The following is a 19000-nucleotide window of genomic DNA, read 5'->3' as shown; positions in this document are numbered from 1 at the left end:
ATATGCTGGGTCGTATGCTTACATGCATTTAATATTACTCTAGGCATTTACCGGGTCCTAGTATAGATTTTGCCCTTCCACTTCCTACTCTTATCGATTAGGTAGATGATAGCCGCTAAATCCAGCTTTCCCGCTAATTCGTCAATGCCGATATAGGTACGAGAGGAGGAGCTTCGATGACGGTGGCTCGATACTTCGAGAAAAGCCCAGAGTCGCCGACGACCAACAAGTTGGCCACCATCTCGTGATATCCACCTCCCTTCGGGCCTCGATAATTTCTCTCCTCCTTCCTTCTTCATACCCACACTTTACTCTCTCTCTCTCTCCAGGCAACCATCCTAATATCCACCTACCTTACCTACATCCTACCCTGGTGAAGGCTCTCTTAGCTATTCGTGTTACTTGGGTATAATTTTGACCCTCTATTCCCCTCTTCTTCTGTTACTCTCCGCTGCTCGTTTGTTCTATTCCACCACTCTCCTTTACGGTTCTCTTCTACTGCCGATTTGCCCGCCTTCACGCACTCGTCATGTTGGCGAAAAGACAACTCCTTACCACTTCGCGGCGAGTCGCTGCCGCCTCGTCTAAAAGTCTCTCTCGACTCAACACAACTCCTTCGCAGTTGTCTAGAGCCGCTCTCGTTCACACAGCTAAGGGCCTCTCTTCCGTCACCTTACCCACGCCTCCGCGCCGAACTTATGCAAATGGCCGGCCTCATCCACCAGGGGGCACTCATCAGATGAACATGGGCGGCGAACCTCAAAAGCCTGCCTTAGAGGAATTCGGAACTGACCTTACCGAGCGAGCCAAGGAGGGGAAGTTGGACCCCGTCATCGGTAGGGATGCCGAGATCCAACGCACCATTCAAGTACTGTCGCGACGGACGAAGAACAATCCAGTCCTGATCGGAAATGCGGGAACGGGTAAGACAGCTATTATCGAAGGATTGGCGCTGCGCATAGTGCGGGGCGATGTTCCGGAGAGCATCAAGAACAAGAGGGTCATATCTCTCGACCTCGGATCGCTTATTGCCGGTGCCAAGTTTCGGGGCGACTTTGAAGAACGTTTAAAGAGGGTCTTGAACGAGGTTCAAGGATCGAATGGAGAGGTTATATTGTTCATCGATGAGCTTCATACCCTCCTTGGTCTCGGAAAGGCCGAAGGCTCCATCGATGCCTCTAATCTGCTCAAGCCGGCCCTGTCTAGGGGTGAATTGCAATGCTGTGGCGCTACCACGCTTGCCGAGTACCGTCTGATCGAGAAAGACGTAGCGCTAGCCAGGCGCTTCCAGTCAATCCTCGTCAACGAGCCGACTGTCGAAGACACCATTAGTATACTTCGCGGTATCAAGGACAAGTACGAGGTACACCACGGCGTTCGGATCACAGACGGCGCTCTCGTAGCCGCTGCCACGTATTCTAATCGTTATATCACCGACCGCTTCCTTCCCGACAAAGCCATAGACCTGATGGACGAAGCAGCAAGTTCGTTACGATTGCAGCAGGAGAGCAAGCCCGACGATATCATGCGGCTCGACCAGAAGATAATGACAATCCAAATCGAGCTAGAAAGTCTTCGGAAAGAGAAGGACATAGCGAGCCGTGAACGCCGCGAAAAGCTCGAGGAAGACTTGAAGAAGCTTCAGGAAGAAGAGAAGGGCCTGAACCAAAGATGGGAAAAGGAGCGCGCAGAGATCGATGCGCTGAAAAAGGTCCAAGGGGAATTAGACAAGGCCCGCATCGAATTGGATCAAGCACAGAGGACCGGGAACTTCGCCCGGGCTTCTGAGCTACGCTTCGGCATCATCCCTAATTTGGAACGGAAACTCCCCAGTGAAGCGGAACCGGGAGCGCAAGGCCCTGACACCTTGATCCACGACTCGGTAACGGCCGACGACATAGCGAACGTTGTCTCGAGGGTTACCGGAATACCCGTCTCCAAATTGACCTCTGGGCATATCGAAAAGCTAATAAATATGGAAGAGATGCTCCGGCAGTCGGTTCGCGGACAGGATGAAGCCCTCAAGGCCGTTGCGGATGCCGTGCGCATGCAGCGGGCCGGCCTAAGCGGGGACAACCGCCCGCTAGCATCCTTCTTCTTCCTCGGCCCTACCGGTGTTGGCAAGACCGAGCTGTGCAAGAAGCTCGCCGGCTTCTTGTTCTCTACCGAATCCGCTGTCGTCCGATTCGACATGAGCGAGTTTCAGGAGAAGCACACGATATCGCGACTCATCGGTGCCCCCTCTGGCTATGTTGGGTACGACGACGCCGGTCAACTCACGGAGGCGGTGCGGAGGAAACCGTACGCGGTTCTTCTGTTTGACGAATTTGAAAAGGCGCATCGCGACATCTCGGCGCTACTCCTCCAAGTCCTCGACGAGGGTTACCTAACGGACGCGCAAGGGCACAAGGTGGACTTCCGAAACACGATCATTGTGCTCACGTCTAACCTCGGCGCTAACATCCTCGTGGGCGCCGACCGGTTGCACCCGTACACCGAGACACCCACCGGGGAGGTCAGCCAGGAGGTGCGGACGGCCGTGCTTGATGTCGTGGCCAACAGCTACCCGCCCGAGTTCCTCAACCGTATCGACTCCTTCATCATCTTCAAGCGGCTGACGCACGAGGCGCTGCGCGACATCGTCGATATACGCCTGAGGGAGCTTCAGGAGCGCCTCGACGACCGCCGCATCACGCTCGAGGTTAGCGACGAGGTGCGTCACTGGCTCGCCGAGCGCGGGTACGACCCCAAGTTCGGCGCGCGGCCCCTCAACAGGCTCATCACCACCGAGATCAGCAACGGCCTCGCCGACAAGATCATTCGCGGCGAGCTCAAGACCGGCGAGCGGGCTAGCGTCCGCATCAAGGGAGATAATTTGGGCCTGGAAGTCTATCCTATCGCGGCCACGACAGAAAATCAGCAGCAGCAGCAGCAAGATGCCGCGTCGGCGTCGTCGTAGCAGCAACCATGACCCACCACCTTCGTTTCCCGTTCCCCTCGATGCTAGTTCTATCGCGGCGTCCCGCATGTCTGAGACGGGGGCGAGAAAAAGAAAGCCCGAAAAGCATTCGGTCGGCGTTATGGTTGTGAGGGTAGGTAAAGGTAAAACTTTGCGTGTAAATAAATAAAAAAACACTTGTATTTGTAATGTACATCTCGGTCTGTATTCGGCCTCTCGCCTCAATGCAAATGCACATATACTATTTGCACATGTATATACATAAATATACCTATGCTTGCTGCACATTACGCATCTTATTGCCATCCGCGTTGACGATCCGCCGGAAGACTCGAGTGTTCGTTTCCCTGCCCCTCATGCTACCGAGCCGCGCAGGCCGGCTTGATGCATTTATGAAGAGTACTACATACCGACGGATCAGACAGCTCAAAAACGGCATCCTAGATAGTATATATTCTCTCTCTTTTTTTTTTTTTAAATTAAATATGGTACAACTAGTTTTACCAGGCCATCGCCGGTGTCCCCCCCCCCAAGCTATAGCTTGCTTGCCTGTTATACCTATATATATATATCTGTCGTGTGACCTGTCCCTTCTTCTTTTCTTCCTCCCCCTTGGTTGCTTTGCGTGGTGGCCAAGCTGAATGACCGTCCCTGTCGCCTCCCCCCCTTATTCCCGACTTCTCGCGGCCCCGACAATATGCTTCTGTACAGTAGATGATGACATAGATATATATATACCGAGGAGATCGAAAGCAAGAGACGTCGATCCTCGTCCATCCGGAATACAAAAGAAAAAAAAAAGGAGCTACAAAGGAACTTTCCCAGCGGAGAGCTGCTGAATTAGAGTAAGGAACGACTTTTGGTATCCCCACCGACACCCCCGTTCCCGGCCCGTCTCTCGTCGTCCCCACACTCGCCTCTTCTCTTCTCTGCGCGGATAGACACGATCACATCGCGGTCCCGGGCAGCCTCGTCTCGACGTCCAAGTCGGCGTCGGCGTCGACAGCGTCGGCGGGCGGAGCCGCCGCGGCGGACGACGAGGCGCCGCGCTGCGACGAGCGCAGCAGCGCCGACCGCAGGTCCACGACGGCGCCGCCGAACACGGACGGCTGCGCCTGCTCGTGGAGGCCGAGGTACCCGGCGCTGCCGAACACGCTGCGCTGCGAGTGCAGCGCCCGGCGCGGGCTCGGGCTCGGGCTCGGCTCGCGCGGCGGCCGCTGCCAGGGGACGTGCTTCTCGCGCGGGTCCCGAGGCGTGGTCGCCTCTGCGGGGCTGCCGTCGTCGTCGCCGCCGCCGCCGCTTTTGCTGGGGGAGCCGCTGTTGACGGGCGTGGCGTAGTCGTAGTTGGACGAGGAGTAGCTCACCTCCGACGTCGTGGTCGCCGTCGGCGAGCTCGAGAAGTCGAAGTCCGGCTTCGTCTGCGCGAACGAAGACGTGCTGGCGGTCGGCCCGCCGCTCGCGCGCCGCGGCGTCGAGGCCGCTGGCTCGGCGGTTCTGTTGTTGTCGTTCGCCGGGGTTCCGTCGGCTGCGCCGGCCGCAAACGGGTCTTCCTTCTCCGCGGACGGCGTCGATGGGGACGCGGCGCCCGGCGCTTGTATGCTGATCGAGGGGATGTGGGCGTCGCCGTTCGGCGCGCCTGGAGCGGTCGAAGTTTCTTCTGTCGGGTCGGCGGTTGTGGGGTTGGCGCCCTCGCTTTCCTGGTCCCCGTTCACGCCCTGTTCTTGCGCGGAATGGGTGGCGCGGAGAGGCGACAGGGGGCGGGTTCTAGGGGATTGTCGCAGTATAGGCGACGGCTGGGCCTGGTTCCTGGGCGGGTCCTGATGCGTCCCGCTTCCGATACCGTCGGGGTATTTGTGGCCCTCGTCGTCGCTGTCGAACACGGCCGCATCCTTGGAGTAGTCTACGCTGGCGCGGATGTGGTGGATCTTGGGAGTGATCACTGTGGAGAGTCTAGGATCAGCGACTTTTGCTCCTTGTGAAACCAGGTCCGAAATCCCAAATGCCTCCTTTTGACGAATCGCCTCGGGATATACTCACGTAAGCTACTATTTGGGGACTCGTCTCCGCTAAACTCCAGACTGGGCGTCGACGAGGCGATGGAGGGCTCGTAGACTGGCGTCAATCCCGACTCTCCTGATTCCGCGTTCCTTACGTGGGGTACCTCCTTCTCCTCAACGCCTATCGTGCTTCCATTCGGGGTTCTTGGGCCCGATGTCAGCGCTGGGGCTGCCTGCGGTACGCCCTTGCCCGTCGGCAAGGGAGATGTGATAGCCTTCTGCTCTGAAATTTTTCCCTCCTCGCCCCCCTGGGCGTCCGAGGTGGCGGCGTCTTCTACATAGCCTTCCAGCCCTGGTACTAGTGGGAACACACGGGCGCCCGTCTTCGAGTAGATGACGGTTGGCGATTTCGGAGCAGGTTCGTGGGTGGTGCTGGAGGTTTCGGGGCTGTCATTTCCAGTACGTGTGGGAGCCAGCGCTGTGCTTCCTGACCTTCCCTCTCTCTCCGCGATGCTCCTCGAGCTGGAGGACGCGGCGCCACTCCGAGGCTCTGATGCTGGGCGAGAAAATTCGTCGGGGGTGTCTGCAACGTCTAGTGGGACCGGCGCAGCAATCCCGAGCCCGTTCGCAGGGATGGCGATATCCGCCGTGTGAGTAGAACGGGCCTTCTCTGAACCGCCAGACTCTTTAACACTCGCGGCTTCATTATTTTCCTTTTCTTCTTCAATCGTACAAGTATCTTTGCATATCATCTCGATATCCCGCTCGATACGCTGCCGCAGTCGGTCCAGAACGTAAGCCTTAGGCCTTTGTGCGGGCTTCTGTAGAGGCTTCGCTTTCTTATTTCCGGCTGGCTCCAAGGGCTCTCGCGATACGAATGTTTTGTCGAGGATGAAGTGGCCGCGTTTGTGAGCCGTCATCCGGACTGACGTGGCGTTGCCTCGCAAGGTATCCGCCACGCCCGCTTGAACACGATCCAATATCGCTTGAGCACCTCTTCGAGAATGTGTGTTTGATGCGCCCAAGACGAAGAGGAGAGGCTCATCTAGCGACCAGCCGTGGCCGCGAAGCTCTGTAATCCTAAACTCGATGTCGTTCATCTGATTGATCGTGTCATCCGTGCTGTCTCTAACTGTGCCGAAAGCAACCTCCACCTGGTTAACGAAGGCAAGGCAATCCTCGATCTTGGAATGGAAAGAAAGACTGCTGTTACAACGGATGGACCGTTCCAAGTTAGGGAACTGGGGCCCGATGTTGTTCACGACGGAGAATCGCAATTCCAAACTATCGCTGTCGTGGTGCCGGCAATCTTTGCACCCGTCCACCTTCATACATTGATTGTGAAGAGCGTTGAACTCGTCTCTTTCCGTTTTCAAGACGCTTTCCAGGGCGTACGACGCCTCAAAGAACAAATTCTCCGCCTCTACCGAATTGAGGGGCGCCGTCTGACGGCTGCTAATCTCAACCGACGTTTGCCATTCGGATGGCGTCCGGCGGTGGCATCGACTCGTAAACGAAAAGTTGATCGTGTATCCCGGTATAGACTCGAAGGACTGCGTCTTCTCCAGGAAATAGGAGCGCGGCACGCACGCCATGGGTTGGACCCGGCCCGCGCGATGAGGGAACTTCTCGAGCTCTTGCCGCGGGTCGTCTCGTACAGGGCCGTCTGTGAAGACAAACCCTTCGTCGTGGTGCTTTAAAAAAAGCCCTATCACCTGGTGAGCCGATATGATGACCTCTTTTGCGGCTTCGGCTGATAGGGTTTGCTTCTGATACGATTTGAACGTCCTGGATGCCCAGACGTCACACCAGCCTTGAATGATATTGATCTGGATCTCAAATCTCAACGGCTTATCTGATCCACTCGCTGCTGCGTATTCCATGGCGGTCGAGTCCTTCCGAGTAATCAACTCGTAGCAGCAGTGATCTATGCGTCTCAGCAGACCCTGACATAGCGCCTCAGTGGCTCGGAGCGAGGGCGATGCCTCATAGTTGCGACTATAGGCGTAGCTAAGCGGCTCGTCGAATGTGATAGTGAGCTGGACGGCAAGGTCTGACTCGGTTAGAGAGCGGCGCGGGACCAGCTCCGGCTCGGAGGTCGGCTCGGTGACTTGGGATACTTCAAGAACTTGGGATACCTCGACTGGGGATCCCGGGGATTCCTCTAGGAGTTGACGGGTCGCGGAAAGTTCGGATATCTCGGGGTCTTGAGGCACCTCTAGGAGTTGGGGAGCCGCAGAGATCTCGGAGACACCGGGGATTTGAGGCATCTCGGCTGCCTCAGGGAGTGTCGGCTCAGGGGCCTGAGTGACGGGCACGGCAGATACTTCAGGCGCCGGAAGCACTGTAGGCAATGCAGGGACCTCAGGCACCTCAGGCACCTCAGGCACCTCGGGGACGCTGAGAACACTGGGCGCTTGGGTAACGGAAACGACGTCGGACATGGAACCTTCGCTCTTCTTCCCTTCGTGACGGCGGGTGGTGAGCCTCTTCATGTCGTTGACGAGGCTCTTGAACCTGACGGGGAGGACCCCCGACTTGGCCCGGCGTCTCGACACGTCTGGCCCCATTTTCTAAAGATGTTTGTCGACAAAGCAACGAGCCAGCAGCCGACGAAACATGTCGCCTAGAGCGAGTGTGTCAGAGGGAGAAGAAAGGGGGAGGAGAGGAGTTAGATCATGATGCACGCAGGACACAGAACATGAAATAGATATCAAGCGCGCCGCCTAAGGAGCCGTGTACCCGAATCAGTTAGGGCTGACAATCTACCGTAAGGTGTAAAAAAAAACATGCCACAGCATTGCCATCCGCATTCCGAGATTGACCGGCCTACCGGCTGCGCCGTGTTGGTCCATACGATGGATCTACGCATCGTCTGATTGGGGCTTCCCCCATATATGACTCCCGCTCGCTTTGCCTCTTCGTGCCTTACGCCCGTTCTTAGATCGAAACTTAGCCCGTCGCATCGTACTTAGCACGGCCATTAAGCTGGAGGCACCGGTCTGCCTACACGCTCGCGGTGCAACCCACGGAGTCGGGAAACGCGCGCGAGAGGAGGGAAACAAAAGGGGCACGTCGGTCCAATTAGACGAGCCTGGGGCGGCGTCTACCGCCGGTTGGGTATCCATGTGACCCTGGTTTGAGGACAAGGGCCGGAGGGAGAACAACGCAGTGGCATGATCCTCATTCGTCCGATCAGTGCTGACGTCCGATCCCAATGACGACTTGCCTGGTGTTCACTTATCTCTTAGCCGACGTAGCCCGGCCGTGGCGTCTGCGTTCGTGTCATCAAAACCCGACCCCCGCTCGTTTTATGTGCGTCGTGGTTGGGGGGAGGGGGGGGGGGCGTCGTTCCGGAGGCGCCCCAGAGCGTACACATGGCTCATCGTCATTTAATAACGATCCTCTCGACCAATGGCACGCCCGTCAGTTATTGATGCGCAAATAGGCTTGGGATCGGGCCGCAGGCTGGTAACCAGAAGACCCGCGAGTACATGCAAGTAACCCATCCGTCCGAGCACGCGTTTGCCTACCATCGTCGGCCTCTTCTCCCCCTCTCCTCTCGGTAGATGCCGGGTAGGCCCACCTCATGATGGCCCACTTAGGTAGGTACCAAGACCTCGGGAAGAAGTCTCCTGGGCTTGCGGTAGGATTCCGCGCGCTTGTTGATACCCGCTGTAACTGGAGACCCTTCGGGTTGCTTCGAGCTGAGTGAGACTGGCCCAAGGCGGCAGCGAGGGCGTTCATTGGAACCAGGCAATCGTGAAAGCATCCCTAGTGCATGAGGGGTGCTTGTGCATATGTGTGTATTAGGTAGGTATGTGTAGAGCCTGATCCGAGCTGTCACTTAACGCTCTTACTCACTCGTTACCCAGGTAGTTCCCCGCTGCTGTCGTGCTGTCGTGCTGTCATGTTGTCTCACAGGAACTAAATAGGTATGTGTTATCATTTTAACTTGTATCCCCCCCTCTCGCCCCCCTGGTCCACGACCAGGCAGGGCGATGAGCTCGCTTGCTTTGCCCCACGTAATACTCCACGATTACCTCTTTTGTGCTGGCGATGGGACACATGTTCTCCTTCGCGGCCACTACCGCCTTACACTCCCGCGCTACTGCGGAGGGCCTAAGCCCTCTTCAAGTAGCCCTGCACGCACGCCTCCGTTTGTACGGAGAGCGCTCGAGACCAGCTGCAAATACGTAGACAGACAGAGAGAAAGAAAACAGAGAGGGGAGAAGGAGGGAGAGGATAGCTGAATCCCAGGGTATGATGCTAGTGCTCCCTGCTTCTAGGAAAGACGCGTCGATTCTCGCAATATGATCTTTCAACTAACAACTCTCTTCTTAAGGCGCGTTACCCTCTACTATTTCGCTAACCAGGGAGCTGCTGATAAGCAGCTAGGCACCGTGACAACGCAACGTCGACTCGTCCTCAATTCCATCCTCCTCCAACAAGTGATCAACAGGTACCGCGTACTAAGATCGACGAGCTAGGTAGTAATACCTCGAGGCAGCCACACCGATCATGGCAGGACCGAAGAGGAAGGCGAAGAAGGGCGTCAAGTCTAGCGTCCAGGAGAAGGTCGTATCGGACTGGGCCCGCTACTTTGGACCGGGCGATCTTCCCGATTGGCAACGCTTGATGGCGGATCTGGGCTTCGAGGAGCAGTTCGCCAGTAAGACCCAGTGTCGAAAGGTAGGTATAAGAAGGACCCGGGCGATAACACGTTGCGTTACTAGCGCTAGCTAACCTCATCTCCACTTCGCAAGGCTCTCAAGGGCGTCTGGGTCAACATCGTCGATTTCCTCGACAATGTCGAGGCGGGTTGCGCGCCCCACCGCTTTCCAAATAGCACCCAGCTCGCTAAGTATACGAGAAATAGCGGGAAGATTTACCCTAAACGTCACATACAGGAGAAGAGTCCGCTTCGAAGCCTACTTGCCCACATTTTCTAACGTGGGGCGGGAAGGACGGGTAAGGCATCCCCGTCAGTCTCGGAATATTGTCAGGCACCCCTGATTGGGAATATTGTATGCTATGTAAAGGGTGTATGTGCGTGCGTGTCTGTGTGGGTAGGCAGCATCTATTTGCGGAAGATTCCCGTAATTCCCGAAATATCTAGTGTCGGATCTCCCATAGTCTAATTGTGCCCGAGTCGTTGCCAATAGCCAGCAAGTCGCTCTTCCTCCCGAATGCTACCTCTGAGATTCTACCGAGCGGCGTCTGCTCTGTCGGCCAGTTCCTGTAGACTGTGCAGCTTGGCAGGTGTGCGAGTTTCAAGGCGTCCTTTTTATGCTTGCTGCCGAACGCCAGCAGTTGTCCGTCGGGGCTGAAGGTCAGCACCGTCACCGCCGTCGTGAGCTGCATGAGTCTCCGGATAGGCGTCGGTCGCTCTTCGATCTTTATTTCGTCGTCTTCTGAGGGTAAGATTAAGGCGTTCCGGTCATATATGTTAGCCACGCCGCTACTCGACCCGATCGCTACCCAGCGATCGTTTCCGAGAAGGACAGGACCATCGAGACCACCGAGCGCTATCACCGTTCCGCTGTTGGAACCCTCATCGTTCCATATCGCTAGAAAGCGCCTCGTCTCCATGTTCCATTCGCCGACCTGACCATTCTGGCCTAGGATGGTAAGACCGCGCCCGTTACTCCACCAGCAGAAATCTGCGATCCCGCCTCTGCTGTCCAGTCTTGCAGCAGCGATCCATTGCATGGTGTCGGCGCTCAAGATATTGATGATGCCGCCGCCTTTTCTTGTCGAAGCAACTAGGCCTAGGTATTTTCCGCAGGGGCTGAGTTTGAAATGTTCCCATGTCTTCTGTTCCAGCTGATGGCCTTGTATCCTGTGAGTTTTTTGTACAGTTCCCGTCGCTAGGTCCCAGGAGTGGATGTATCGCCGCCGCCCAGCAAAAAAAATCATGTCGCCGACAGGGCGTAAGAATTCGGCTCTCTGGATAGGCACCTGCTTGACCTGGACGGAAGTCAAGAGGGGGTTCGGCCTCGGATGAGCTGTCGGGTCTATGTGATGCAAGTACAGTACCGAGGACACGCTGGTAGATAGGAGGACGGGGTATTTGGGATGGAAGGCGAGAGACGTAACGGCAGCCTTGTGTGTATCGGGGATGTCTCGTGATCTTTGAATATCGATGACTTCCGGGCGAAGCTTTTTTGTCTTTCCTGTCTTGCGACTTTGCAATCTCTTGGCATCCCGAAGAAGAGCGTCCAATGGCAACGCAGACACTTCGATATGGTCGTCGTCACTTGCCTCTTCACTAGATACCTCCGAGTCGCTCGTCGTCGCAGAGGACCGCCGTCGACGCTTCGCGGGGCGCTCGTCGGCCTCTCGTGCCCACCCGGGGTAAGGATTTAGCCGCAGGTATTCCTGCCGTAGCCGCCTCGTATACTCAGCGCCGTTTACGACATCGTCTGCCTCGCTGACCCGCAGCCTCCGTAGCTGGCTGAGACTGGCTAGCGACACAGTCAAACGCTCGTCGTCGCTATCTTCCCATGCGGGCTTGTCCTTCTCCGCGATTTCCCGACTCTTCGCGGCGGACACCACGGCAGATTCCTCGTATCCCTTGGATGCAGCGCCTTGGAGGTCGAAGGCAAAGAGATCCGCATCGTCCACAGCTTCTAAATCGGACTCGGGTTCGTCTTCTCCTCCCTCGCGATCGGTCCGAGGGGCGAGGCCGGCGCCGCCAGCCTTCGATTCGTCGCGAAATAGATTGTGACGGAAACTTGCGGCATCGCCGAGCACAAATCGTTCGAGTTCCTCCTCATCCGAGTCCTTGTCGATTGTTTGCGCTTGGTAAGTGTGCGACGCTCCTTCGTCGCTGGCGAACTCGAGTTCGTCCTGTGCGGACGAGGACACGGAGTCATTGTCACCCTCCGGCCGGTTCGGAGGCATCGCACGATTTGCTTATCGAAACAAAGCTGAGGGTAGAAATTCGATTGCTAGCAGAAACCCGGCTGGGATGAGTTTGGGTAGGTAGATTAAGTCTTCTAAATCGTAGTTTGTATGGTGGTGGCTCCCGTTTTTTTACTCTTTTTTTCTCTCTTCCCAACCTGTCCCACCCTCCAATCAGAGCCCCCTGTTCTCATTCGAGTGCAAGGTACCTGCGGGCGCGACGAGTGACGTCGACCTGTGGCGCTGTAGCGGAAACCGAGCTCCACAATAACCCTGTAACGGCCTAGCCAAAGTGGCTAGGCCTACATACTTACTCTCATCTTTCCCTCAACTGTCCAACTCATGATGGACCAACAGCTGTCAAAGGTAATTGAGAGCAATCCTATCGGGCCTGGGCTTTATGCTTTCCTCTCCTCGTTCGGCTCGATCTGCGAACGCACAAGCATGCCTGGCGATCCTGCCGCCCTAGAACGACTTGGTCGGGAAGATGAGCCGAGTTGCGCAGCCTCGTGGTTTTCACTCAATATGGTTATCGGATTTCCTGTAGTTAGATCTCCAGGATCTCGCCGTCATCCTTCTATCGGCATTGATGACACTTCCAGCTGCTCTTCATCTCAGGGCAGCTAGCGGGGAATCGCTCTAAGTCGGAATCACTAGACTTGGTGCATCCATCACGTCTGACAACTTCGACCCCGATCATGTTCGGCCCCTTCTAAGCTTGGCTCTTCCCGATAACCCCGACCGTTCTTCCATCTGGGATCAAGTCTACAGTGCCGTCGCCGAATCCACCCCACCTCCTTTCCGGACAGCATCTTCTATCCAACCAACCCCCTGGCTGCGTAACACCAGTAGCTTCGCGAACCCATTGGAACACCGCAAATTCGTTGATGCCCTACTGAAACAGGAGCTTGGCCTCATGTATGTCGGGCACCCTAACTTTGCGTATTTTGCTGGCGTGTCCGACCTAGCCGCAGCATCTGAGGCATATTTTCAGCAGTGTGTAGGGGGGTGCCAGCCCGCTCTTCAGCAACGGCTGGGTGGGTTGGCCGGAGGCGGCGGAACAAAACGACGTCCTCTGTTGGTTTGCGGGCTTTTGTGAAGGGTTGACGGCTTTTGCAGAGGCTCGTAAGCCTAACCCAGGACACCCACGGATGGTATTGGCACAATCTGATACGCCGATTGGCGGCTCCGTAGGAAAACGCAAAATGGATATCGGGTTTGTGAGCGTTGGGGAAGATTCGAGATACCGCTGGTCCCAGATCCTTGTGCCAGGAGAGCTAAAGAGTAACCCACCTGCCGATACGCCCTCAGAAGCATAGCTTGATCTCGGGACCTACGCGAGAGAAGTACTCGCTGCACAGGATACCCGTCGCTTTGTTCTAGGATTTACCATCTATGGATCTCTCATGAGAGTATGGGCCTTTGGAAGGCTTGGTGGTATCGCTTCTGAGCAATTTAATATTAACCAGGATGGATTTCGGGTTGTTTTCACGATCCTCGGCTTTCTATGGATGGGTGAAGACGAACTCGGGTTTGATCAAACCCTATTCACGACAAACGAAGAACGCTTTTTTATAATCGAACGGAGCGGTTTCACGGAGAAGATCATTATTGATAAAATGATGCAGCGGGGGCGGTGTATAGCCGGCCGGGCGACCACCTGTTGGAAGGCTCATTCCGAAGAACATCCAGAAATACCGCTGACCGTCAAAGATTCACGGCAATACGTTGAGCGCCATGAGGAAGGCGAGCTCTTACGTGAAGTGACCGAAAAAGGCGTTGTTAATGTGGCTCGGTATTATTATCACGAGACAGTTCAGATTCGCGGGATTGATGATGATGTCCGGGACAATGTTCGAAGGGGGTTAGATGTTACGACAGCCACGAACTACCGGCCAGGACGTCCAATACGGCCAAACGACGCGGTGGTGAATTCGTCCCGGAAAGGTCATAGTGGCAGTAAGAAGCGGTCATCTAGCCAAACTGATTCCCTTTTACCCCCGAGCAAGCGATCCTTTTCAGTATCCCCAATGAAGATCATCCGTCCACTGCCGAACCGGGTTCATCGGCGTATTATCCCCCGAGATTATGGCCAGCCTATTTATAAAGCGAGCTCTACGTCCTCGTTGCTCGCCGCTCTACGCGGTAGAGGGCTGTCTCAAAGGCCACGAGTCTTCATATAAGGCAGGCATACTTCATAGGGACGTATCAATCAACAATCTGATAATAAATGAAGACAGTTTAACCCGTCCTGGCCTTCGCTTCTGATCGACCTCGACCTCGCTATAAAGGAGCAGCGAGACGGCGCCTCAGGAGCGAAGGGAAAGACCGCCTCGAGGGCTCCCATGTCAATCGGAGCACTACCAGGCAAGCAGCACTCGTTCATGCACGACCTGGAGTCGTTCTTCTGGGTACTTTTCTGGCTATGTATCCATTACGATGCAAACGGTCGACATATCGGACCGACAGGGTTCAATGGTTGGGATTACGAAAGCGATGCCGGATTAGCGGAGAAGAAGAAAGGAGTGATTGTCGACGAGGGAGTTTCTCGTGAAGGCGGAAAAAAATTTCTGGCCATACTACTGACCATCAATTTCGTGTGTCGATAGACTGCGGAGGGATGTGTTTCCTAATGGTAAGAGGTGGAAGAGGTTAGAGTCAGGGCTCTATCCATCGATGATGAAGACCCTTCGCCAGGCACGGAAGGACCCAGAGGCTTCAGAAGATGGGTAACAAGATGGCGGGGCTACTCACAATTGACCGAGCTGTGCGTGTAATCACAGCCTCCGTAGCAGACCGGGTTGTCACCGCGCATTCCGGTGTCCGGTGGCTTGAAAGCATGGAATTCGCATCAGCTCCTTTCAAACACGTGCCGTCTCCGCGAACCCCATCGTGGGCAATCAGGAGTAGGAGCTATCCCCAAGAGAAGACGATCGCTACGGGGCCTCGAGGGATTCTGGAACGAGAGCGTGCCGATCAGAAGACTTGGACGGAAGAACCCTATTGCCCATACTATCTGGCGCAAACGGTGAAGCTAACACCTCCACGAACCACTAGACAATCGATACACTTCCGAGCGCACATCTCGTCGACATTCGCCTCCACTACGGTGGCTGGTAACAATGGACGAGTCCAGCAATTGACAGCGGTACGTTCTGTTACGAGGCTGGACTCGGTGGATGCACCTGATCAATGTAAGTCCTACCCGGGTCGATTTGAATCTTGACATGCTTCCCGCCAGCACGTTGGGTACACACCGCCTAGGTACACGCTAGAAGCAGGTACATCCCCCCTGAACCTCCTCATCTTATACAGGCACCCTTCGTCCAAAGAGGTCCTAGGAGGTAACAGTATATATGTGTATGTATTATATCTGGGCGTATAAATATAAATACTCTCACATGAATTCACAAGAAGATCGGCAGTCGCCGTAATTCTTCATACGCACCCGGTTTTTCCCCCCACGCCTCTCTATTCAAGCCAGCCTTGCCTCCTCGGTGCCTAGAGGGGACTTGGACTGCGTGAACACACCAGTGTCACCAGGAATGCGAGGAAGCAGCGGCAGCTAGTTCGTCCCTGAGTATGCCCAGATCATCGCTCACGGACTGGGGGCTGCGGAGCGTCAGGACCGCCGCCTTCTGAGCGATGTCGACCAGGTCTTCCACCCGGCCGCCCTGAGCCAGGCCAGCGACTAACACGCCGAGGAAGGTGTCGCCGACGCCGTTTACCGACACCACGTCGTCGACCTGCTCCGCCGCGGGGAACATGCGCATGTAGACGCCCCCGATGTCGGAGCTGCCGCTAGGGCACCTCGAGAGGATGAATCTGTCGTGGGCCGCGCTCGCGAGGCGAGGGTGGTCCCTCGCCAGCGCCATCGTCAGCAGGGAGCCGCCGCTGCCCACCTTGGTGACGATCGTCGGTATGTACGGGAGGAGCTGCACGGCCTGCTGCGGGATGCCGGCGTCCGTCATGCTGGCCGACGTCAGCTGGACGAAGCGGTCCCGCGCGCCCCGCATGCCGAGCGCGTCGATGACCTCCCACCACCGCGAGTCGTCGAGGTACTCGTGCCGCTGCGCCGCCGCGTGCATGGCCGCCAGTTCGTAGTGGTTCGGCGTCGCCAGGTCGACGCTGGAGTGCGGGAACACGCCCAGGCGCTCCACGTCCTTCTCCGTGCAGAACAGGCGCGACGACTTCTCCTTGGACACCGGCTCGAAGACCACCCGGGCCTGGTTTCGCTTCCCGGCTTGTATCCAGGCCCGGATGTCGCGATCCGTCCAATTGGCGTCAACCACGAGCCACTTGGGCCTCGACCCTCTTACCGTAGACCTCCAGTGCTGCGGGAAAGAGTGAGCTGTGAATATCCCCATATCCGCCATGGCGAGGACTAGGTTCTTGTTAGCATCGTTGACTGCCACGTATTGGGCGGTCCGGTTGGCCGGGTACTGTTGGCGGCTCAGCTGATGAATGCACGACGTGTCCATCCCGCTGGCACGTAAGGATGATAATATTGTCGAACCAGCCCTGCTTTGATTAGCAGCCGCCACAATGAGGATCGATGCGATTTTGGTAACTGACAGGTCATCGCCAATTAGGCTGCAGAGTCTCACTTTGGACCCCTGCATGATCTTGTGGGCAGCGAGCGCTACGTTGTGGCCGACGCCCCCGACGGATTGGCCGATATGCGCTGGGTTCGATGTGTGAAGATGAGGAGTCGGATGTTCTAGGGAGTCTTCGCCAGCGTAGTCACAGCTCAAGTCTACGGCCACAGAACCAGCGACGAGGATATCAGCCTGAGAAGCAGCCTTCGATTGTCAGCCAAGCTCCAGAGCTTCGCAGTCGCAGAGGTCAAGCAAAATGTATTCGGTCTTCCCCACCTACGGATGCTCTCTCTTACTTGGGACTTCCCAGAGTGCATGGAGTCTACACGTATATTTACCCATACCTTTGCCTCGCTTGGGTTATCCTCTGTCGATGCACTCCGGCTCCTTGAAAATTCGCTCTGCTGTTCCACCCTGGGCCCTATAAGTTGGACTTCTCTGTAATCAAAGCCAGGAGAAGCTCGAAGCTTACGAATTATTGTAAGATACGGAACCCCCCGCGGTGAGCTGCGAAAGCGCGACAGCTATTTTAGTGGCCCGTTCAACATTTGCTTGCACGAGGGCTTTGTTCGCCGGCACACTGCGCCCATCAGTGAGTTGTCTAATTCTCTTGAGAATAAAAGGCGTATTGTCGCTGCCGCGGGCACCCTGCTCGGTTGATTCCCGGACTGCCTGTTCAATAACGCCATCCATCTCACTCCTCGAGATGGAATATTCCTCGGGTATCGGGTTAGCGAAGAGAATTCCCGACTCAATACCCAATCTCTCCTGGGCCAAGATCATGGCGGCTGCTTGTTCCTCGTCTTGCACGACAGAAGGACTTTTTATGCCGCTGTCCCGCGCCCAAAAGGCTGGGAAGTCCACGGCACCCGTTCGACCGTCGACGAAGGTCGATACGAGCACACCCTGAGTCTCCAGGTACTCCAAGGTTCTAGGGATATCAAGGAATCCTTTGCAACCGCTGCAGATAACAGCCATCCTAGTTCGCCCAAGTTCGGTGAGATCGGCAGATATGTCGAGTGAATCGTGCCCACCCCGGTGGACACCACCGAGACCGCCGCTGCCAAAGACCCGAATTCCAGCAAGCCTGGCCAGAACCATGGTGCCCGCAACCGTAGTGCCTCCGTGGATTTTCTTGCCCGCCATCCCCTACACAAATTCGCACTCAGAAAGGGGAACGCGGGGGGGCAAACATGAACTCGGGAGGCATATAGGTACAAGGGTTCAAGCATACCATGCCAACAATATAGGCAAGATCTCGCCTAGAGGCTTTCTTCGGCGAACCCTCGACCATGCGTGCCACCTCCTCTGGCAGGAGGCCGACCGTGGGCACGCCTCCGAGAATGCCAACGACGGCAGGGACACCACCATTGCGCCGGACGATCCCCTCTAGGTCCAGATCATTGCCTAGAGCGCCGTGAGTATAAATGGTGGTTTCGAGCGCCACAACAGGTTTGTTGGTAGCCAGAGCGTCAGTAACCTCTTCGGATATTCTCAGTATATCCTTTAAAGCCGAGACGTTTCCCAGGGCTGAGATGCATCCCGTTCTCTGGGAAGTCGAAAAACGCCGTCGACCAGCACGTGCAAGCAAAGCTTGTCGGCCGTAATGGCGACAATAGTTTCGAGCCGAGAGCCACGGCCTGTGTAGAGACATCATTGTGGCGGGTTGCCAGATGCTTATGAGTACCCCTAGACAGACGACGGCAACTACTCGCAAATCAGTGCTGACGACGTGCGCTAGATAGGGAGGGAGGGTAGAGATCGGTGTAGGTTATTTATCTACTTTCTTGTTAAGGGGGAGGCTTACACAATGTTCCTATATGGAGAGGCAGGTCTATGGCGCTTCCTACATGAAATCTGGGTAGGTATGTAAGCACGTAGTACACGTTACCTTCGCGCCTGTCAGCGGGTTGAAGTCTCACGCAAGTCGACGAAGTCGTAAATTCGTGGCTGTTGTCAAATGTAGGCACGTACCTAGTAAAGATCAGCACGTCGTGTCGGGGTTAGAAGAAAAGCAGTAGAGGCGAGAGCCACGAGCAATGAAAACGCGGACAGGGTTACCTGAGATAGGTAGGTACCTAGGTACCTGAGGCGGGAGACGAGTACTTGTGGACAACGCTAGCATCGAGCTAAGGTACCTAGGTACCTGGCCTCCTACAAGCCAAGGGCTCTTTACTCATATATCGTAGGTAGTAGAAGCACCTTAACTCTCGCTTATAGTACTGAGTAATGCATATAACTTATGCTATGAGGACCTGTACGTAGCTACCTGTTAATCAGACCTATTGACTGATAAAAGTGCCCCCGGGATTTGCGGTCCGTGCGCCCTCGACGTTGCAATCTTAAACCTGAAACCGCGGGGGGCTCCCCTCGTGAGCTTCATCGTCCTTCTAAAACCACCCCCGTCTTCGCAACCCGAGAACCTGGGAATCGTAGTATAGCCAGAATGGCTAATCAGCACGTTTATAGCGCTGTTTAAACGCACCAGCGTCCTCTCTTTTCTCGCGCGATGGCGAGAAACACCACGCATACATAAGCGT

The 19000-nt window shown here is 55.9% G+C and overlaps 4 protein-coding genes across 4 annotated transcripts; 2 read left to right on the top strand and 2 right to left on the bottom strand.

Annotated features, from left to right (window-relative positions):
• The first annotated feature begins 50 nt into the window (after positions 1–50).
• GGS23DRAFT_552679 (P-loop containing nucleoside triphosphate hydrolase protein) lies at positions 51–3326 on the top strand. Its single transcript, XM_051515415.1, has one exon. The coding sequence runs from the start codon at positions 530–532 to the stop codon at positions 2957–2959; it is 2430 nt and encodes an 809-aa protein (XP_051375613.1). The 5' UTR covers positions 51–529; the 3' UTR covers positions 2960–3326.
• A 66-nt stretch (positions 3327–3392) lies between these two features.
• GGS23DRAFT_615516 (uncharacterized protein) lies at positions 3393–7526 on the bottom strand (the record flags this gene model as incomplete). The annotated part of the gene is made up of 7 exons (XM_051520719.1): positions 3393–4898; positions 4997–5290; positions 5330–5656; positions 5690–5695; positions 5729–6056; positions 6090–7058; positions 7347–7526. The coding sequence occupies 7 exons, from the start codon at positions 7524–7526 to the stop codon at positions 3907–3909; spliced, it is 3096 nt and encodes a 1031-aa protein (XP_051375612.1). The 3' UTR covers positions 3393–3906.
• A 1307-nt stretch (positions 7527–8833) lies between these two features.
• GGS23DRAFT_295013 (uncharacterized protein) lies at positions 8834–9990 on the top strand. Its single transcript, XM_051512675.1, has 4 exons — positions 8834–8891; positions 9161–9217; positions 9351–9648; positions 9723–9990. Exons 3-4 carry the CDS (start codon positions 9478–9480, stop codon positions 9906–9908), a joined length of 357 nt encoding a protein of 118 aa, XP_051375611.1. The 5' UTR covers positions 8834–8891; positions 9161–9217; positions 9351–9477; the 3' UTR covers positions 9909–9990.
• An 81-nt stretch (positions 9991–10071) lies between these two features.
• On the bottom strand, positions 10072–18117 carry GGS23DRAFT_603100 (Indigoidine synthase A like protein-domain-containing protein; the record flags this gene model as incomplete). Its single annotated transcript, XM_051519433.1, has 7 exons — positions 10072–11873; position 12135; positions 13422–13562; positions 15465–16383; positions 16438–16664; positions 16950–17609; positions 17695–18117. 7 exons carry the CDS (start codon positions 18115–18117, stop codon positions 10072–10074), a joined length of 4173 nt encoding a protein of 1390 aa, XP_051375610.1.
• Between the last annotated feature and the right edge of the window lie 883 nt (positions 18118–19000).

Source organism: Durotheca rogersii, assembly GCF_024521655.1.
Source record: "Durotheca rogersii strain YMJ 92031201 chromosome Unknown GGS23scaffold_3, whole genome shotgun sequence".
In the NCBI taxonomy this organism is placed as follows: domain Eukaryota; kingdom Fungi; phylum Ascomycota; class Sordariomycetes; order Xylariales; family Xylariaceae; genus Durotheca; species Durotheca rogersii.
Note: the sequence above shows the minus strand (reverse complement) of the source record. Positions and strands in the feature narration are given on the sequence as shown.

Coding starts and splice junctions, on each gene's coding strand:
- GGS23DRAFT_295013 (XM_051512675.1), top strand. CDS start 9,478: ATGGCAGGACCGAAGAGGAAGGCGAAGAAGGGCGTCAAGTCTAGCGTC. Junction 9,649..9,722: donor GTAAGACCCAGTGTCGAAAG/GTAGGTATAAGA, acceptor CCACTTCGCAAG/GCTCTCAAGGGCGTCTGGGT.
- GGS23DRAFT_552679 (XM_051515415.1), top strand. CDS start 530: ATGTTGGCGAAAAGACAACTCCTTACCACTTCGCGGCGAGTCGCTGCC.